Consider the following 6000-nt stretch of genomic DNA (forward strand, 5'->3'; position numbering starts at 1 on the left):
CAGTGCATAACATATAAGTAGATGAAAAATCAACGTAACATCCTGTAGCTGTACATGGGTATACTTTCATACAACAGTTTGCCACAGTAGGTTGCACACTTTCCATATTGCACAAAACTAATATACATACGAGGGCAAAATTCATTTTAGGAATTGTATACCTTATGATTGTCAGATCAATATAGAACAGGAGGATAGAAGGAGAAACAACAATCCACAACAGAGCCGTAAGATAGATGGTAACAAATGGCTCATAAGTCAAAATAAACTTCAGAGAGTATATCGCATCATGATCATAATAACTATTCGCTATAATTGCCATCAACGCAACACAAGGAGTATAGTCCTATCTATGTGCCTCCACTAGCAAGAATTGTTTAACAGTCACAGGATGGATCATCCGGCATATTATTAATGACCGATGTAGGTGAGAACAGGGTAATGTGTGAACGATCCAATATTCATAACATTATACCAACAGTTAAAACTAAAACAATAATGAGACAAAATAGGAAAAGCAAGAAGAAAAAAAAGAAAATAAATAAATAGGATTGCTGTGCAACTGCGAGTGAGAGACAATAGTCGTAGAGTATGCCATAAACAAGAGCAAGGAAGGCGTGTTCCCACTGCGTTCAGGGACTGTCATGGAGGGCAGTGCCAGCGACTTGTATAGTATCAGCGTCAGACACACGGTAGAGTGGGAGCTAGGCTGCCAATGTCTGGACCAGCTAAATGTCAATGCAGTGTACCAAAGAGGTCTGTATGTACGGGTGAGGCACAAACAAACCGCACAAGCATGTGGTCCCCCGTGCTACCCCTCCCCCCTCCGGATCAGGGCCAGGTAAGGCATGTCTAGTTTACTCCTCTTCTGAGGCATGCTTGATGAAAGTCTTCAGGGCGTCATCCCAGGACTGTGCTATGGGGTATTTCCTTAGTCCCGCCGTTTCCTCTCGCCCAGTTATCAAAGGAGCTGCGCCAATGCACCGATTGTGGAGGTTCGCTGCATTTCCAGCGCTTAGTGATTAACCTCTTTGCTGTAATAAGCCCAAGATCACAGAATCTGGTGGGGACCTTGGTTTGCTTCGTCCTTTTATACAGTCCCAAGATGCATGTTTCCCATGTGTGTTATGTTTCCCTGCCAACGCCTTCCTTAAGGGTAGCAGTCACGGTGCACCAATATAACTAACGCGGGGCATGACCACAGCATATGTAAGAGGTCTAGATCTGTAAGTTTACATCTCGGGCATTTGGATGTCGCGATGTGGAAATATCCGTTAATTTTATCAGGCGATAGATAGGCACGATGTATAATGTAAAGCTGTATAAGTTTGAAGCGAGAGTTACGCGGGATACTTGTAGCACCGGCCAGCACGGCCACCCATTCTTTATCCGTCCATGCCTGCCCCTTGTCCACCGCCCATCTGTCTCTAAGGCTCTGGAGTGGTCGCTTTGCATGGGTAAGGAGTCCCTGCGCAAGCAAATGGACAACATGTGAGCCATTCCCCATAACGTGTAAGTATTGCACCAATAAGTGTGTTGTGGCTCTCTGGAGAGGTCGCCCTAATCTCGTGCTAGCGTGCGTGTGATTGTTGCATGGAGGAGGAACTGTCCCGCCGGGAGGCCCGTGTCTGCAACCAGTGTCTCAAAAGGAAGTCAAATACCTTCTGCAAATAGGTCTCCCACTGTGTCTACCTCGACCCGCACCCAGTGTTCCAGCGCCGCCTCCGTGATGACGTCCCTCCCTGGGTGTTCCCAATAATGGAAGAATCGGGGCATATGGAATCACAGCGCTTGTGAGTTTCAGACTTCTCGTGTAGCATTTGCGTGGAACTGCCAAGTGTATCTGTGATGGGCAAAGAGCCCTGGCTAAAGGGCGAAACAGTACGTGGACTTGCGTCCCAATCGTGGAGTCCGTGGCGGTGTCCCCCAAGTTCTTCCCGCTCAGCAATGCTATTAACAGTTATACCACATTACTATGTAGAGAGCCATTATATTAAATAGTGTTCTGTTCAACAACTTCTGCTCTTTTTCCTCTCCCATTCAGGCTCCCAATGTAAAGCCAACTTCCCCTTCACCACCCCCCCCCCCCCCACATTTTGCAAAGCATTGAGCGAAGGACGTCAATCTAATAGTGATATACAACATTTTTAGAAAGTGTATTGTGTTTGAGACTTTCATAATGTACCCAAAGTATCATTTTCATTGGCTTCTGATGGAGTTAATTATAGGAGCCACTGTTTAAGAAATGTTTCATTTGTATCGCACATCTCCTGTGACAAAGTCGATTTTTAAGTAGGCCCTCAATCCATTTCAGGTAATGGAAGTCCGCATCGTCTCAATCTTAGGAAATGAGAATCGACATTTCCCACAATCTATGCACTCACTGTCATGACTACCATTGACGCAGATGTTGTATAACTGTAAAAGTGTGAAATAATTTGGCTAATGACACCTCATACAACATCAGTTTTGGACAAGTGTTTACTTATCACCATATCAATGTAAAATAAGAACAAATACAGACATATAACCAAAATAGTGTAGTCTGAATTGAAGTCATTTCACCTTATATGTCCCTAAAAAACACCTGGGGTGCAAACCTTGATCCACAAAATCTACATCACACATTCCTGAACTAATGGTAGGAATTCCAAGCTCTGATTAGATTTAGTAAATGAGCGCTGCCACAACCATTTGTAAGGAGAGGTCCTTCGCGCGGATTTTCGCATGAGATTGTGACAGACTGTCTTGCCTACTGCCAGTGAATTTCAAAGAGGCTACATCCCACCTGCTATTAATAAAGCCACGTCCCAGAAAAAGGCTGCAACTGCAGTGCATTTGCCATGCTCAGAGAACACTGCCTTCACGCATCCACCAATAATAGCTTTTACAGTCAACAAGGTAAGCAGTGCGTCTCTTCTCCCTAAAACTCTAGACCGCAAGTTGCTCTACTTTGCATGCTCTCAGTGAACAGCATAGAAGAAGGTTTTACAGTGCAAGTCTGTAAACTACATTTTAAACATACTGGAAAGGTCAATGTTATTCTTGTTGCTTACAACGTGGCTTCTTGCTTGTTTTATGATATTCTGTGCAGTTGTTTTAGAACTTAGACTTAAAAATGGTCAGGGTAGTAGCCATTTAGTAAAAGTAGAACAAATCAGAAGTGTGAGGCAAGAGGGCATATGGGATAGGTGCATCGAGCTGCTGAGTATCAGATGCATAGGATACTTACTTGTGTCTGATGTGGTCTGCACATCCTTCACTAATCACTGCTAGGCACATGAGGGCAGCTTTACGCTGATACGGATTCCCACTCAGCAAAGCTGGCTCCATCAGGGGGCTCTGGAGGGAGAAAAGCAAACAGTGCTATGAAAGGTGAGAGAGACCGAAAGATGTGGCAAGCAATAATGGGCGGTAAGGTGAAAAAAGGAGGAAAAAGTTTGATGTGAGAGGCAGATAAAGTAGTAAAAAAACAGACGTGCAATGGAAGTGAGGAAGATGTGAGGGGAATCACAGAAGAACTAAATCAGGCGAAAATGCAGAAAAGAGGTCAAGGAAAAGGGATATGTGGCAGCAAAAACGTGTCTAGAATGTAAGGATGGTGTGTGAGGAAAAGTACTGATGGAAAGGAGGGAAGAAACTAAACAGGTGGAAAAAATAGCAGGTGGGGGAGGACAGAGGACGATGGGTAGCTTGAGAAATTCATTATGTCACCAATATCAAATTTATTTCTGGTGATTTCCTATTTACTATACTGATAAATCTATTCATGAATTTCTTAAGGCTTAATCTTGTGAACAAACACAATTAACTTAAATGTATTTCTAGCTTTACAAAACGTGTATTCTAATTATCACTAACACTTATTATTTTCAACTCTAATCAAGGACCTGGCACACATACACCTTAGAAAAATGTCAAATAATTTTTTTTTTTTACACTGAATATTTTAAATATTTCCTGCCTATATAAAATAACCAAAACTCCTTTAGGTGAACTAAGGTGAGCCCCTTTAAAAATGCATAGAGAATTGATTGACGGAATGCAAAACAATGTCATACATTCACCTCAGTAGCGAGTTCTAGGTCTAAATCCATCGTTTTTTTGATCACCATGCTATTCCAGTTTGTACACAGCCATTTGAAATTCAGTCTTGACCCTGTGCCTAATGGGAACAAGCCAGCCGGAACGGCCCGGAGAGGTCCTCCCTGGACTAGAAACAAGCATCCTAGGACCAGTTTTGTGGTTTCTTCCCTCATCAGCAAGGACAGCTTGACTCCAGTTGCATGGAGTGCACGGGACCCACGTCTGGGCATGCCGGTCCCACTCCGGTGACAAATGCAAAAAGAACATTTGATGGACAGAATGCAGAACAATGTCATACATTTAACAGTAGAGAGATCTGGGCGTAAATCCATCATTTTTTTAGCTCACTGTGCCATTCCAGTTAGAACCCAGCCATATGCAAATCAGTCTTGACCCTGCACCCAATGGGATCAGTCCAGCTCGAACTGCCAGGCCATGTCCTCCCTGGACTGGAAACAAGCATCCTAGGACCGGTTCTGGAATTCACCCCTTATCAGCCAGGATAGCTTTACTCCAGTGGCATGGAGAGCACGGGACCCACTTCTGGGCATACCCATCCCACTGGGGTGACAAATTCAAAAAGAACAACTGATGGACAGAATGCAGAACAATGTTATACATTCACCCCAGTACAGAGATCTGGGCGTAACGCCATAGTTTATTTTTTTATTACAGACTTTCTTAAAGAAAAAAAGACAGTAAATTCTGAGAGGAAGGCCACCCAATAAAGAAAAAAATATATTGGCAATTTAGGGCAGCAGCATAGAAAGCTGGCTCTGTATGTACTATACCACATTAAGGTATAATGTGCATAGTGTCCAGTGGATCCCCAAAGGTATAGCAGATGCTAAATTAGATAAACACCAACAGCGCTTTTTGTGGCAGTGTGGTCGAGAAGTTAGGCTTATCACTGTACAGACTGGCTGTGGAAACAGTATGTCAAAAAAGTTTAAAATCTGTTTAAAACATGAATAGAAATAAATGGTAGGAAAATACTCAGGCAAGGAGCGAAATGTTGCACCAAGAATATGGAATAATCAGGCAAGGCCCAAAGGATTGACAAAGCAATCATAACCAAAAGGTATGCCTAAACCAAGTCAAGATTAAGCGTAAGCCTCAATAGTCCGCTGATTCACTCAATTATGTGAAACAGTGTTCACTAGTATTTAAAATCAGTACTCAAAAGCGGGTAACCCTTACACTACAGATCGTTCCCAGAACGGGGATGATGGGCAGGGTATTAAGGAGTCGGTGGCTAGACTGTGTCCCTGCCAGATAGATATTACGTTATCGAAGGTAAGTAACTTGCTCATCTGATCCCATCTAGCCGCAGATTACTTAACTTTTGAATTAAATACCATAGCTATACCTACTCGGAGGAACGTCTGTGAACTAATCCTACAAAAGTTCTCAAAAAGAACCAGCTGGGCATAATTTACAAAAGACCAGGCACACATAGGAAATAGATGGAAAAGAGCAGGGCTCTATAAAAACTGTGGCAATGACCATAAACAATGCAAGTAAGAAACAACTCTGCAGGAACGTAAAAAAACAAAGCCTCAAAGGAAACAAGATAAAACCCTGTCAGAAAACACCCGACAACAGTCAGACAATAGCATTTAACCCCAAAAGGATGAGTAAGTCCTTGGACTAGAAGGGCCAAATGCAAAGCAGATGCCTTGTAACCCACATTCTCTACATCAGTGAGGAAATCTCTAAAGGAAAACTGTCCTGGTCACTCCTGAAAAGAAGGGCTTCCAGACCACATTCCCATTAAAACCAAGATGAACTAACCCATTATCACATGGTTGGGAAGCTCAATCCAAGAACTAAGAAACATGATCATATTCCATTCCTGAAACAGGAACATATTTAAGCCAACTTAACCAAGGTTCACATAACATGTAGTGACCG

The 6000-nt window shown here is 43.0% G+C and overlaps 1 protein-coding gene across 1 annotated transcript in view; it reads right to left on the minus strand.

Annotated features, from left to right (window-relative positions):
- Nucleotides 1-6000, minus strand: part of IPO4 (importin 4) — a 2281504-nt gene that overhangs the window by 1359099 nt on the left and 916405 nt on the right. Inside the window, exon 12 of the mRNA XM_086923725.1 lies at nt 3233-3342. Coding sequence (XP_086779851.1) covers nt 3233-3342 — 110 coding nt within the window. The remainder of the gene's footprint in view (nt 1-3232; nt 3343-6000) is intronic.

This window comes from Lissotriton vulgaris, chromosome 5, assembly GCF_964263255.1.
Source record: "Lissotriton vulgaris chromosome 5, aLisVul1.2, whole genome shotgun sequence".
Taxonomy (NCBI): Eukaryota; Metazoa; Chordata; class Amphibia; order Caudata; family Salamandridae; genus Lissotriton; species Lissotriton vulgaris.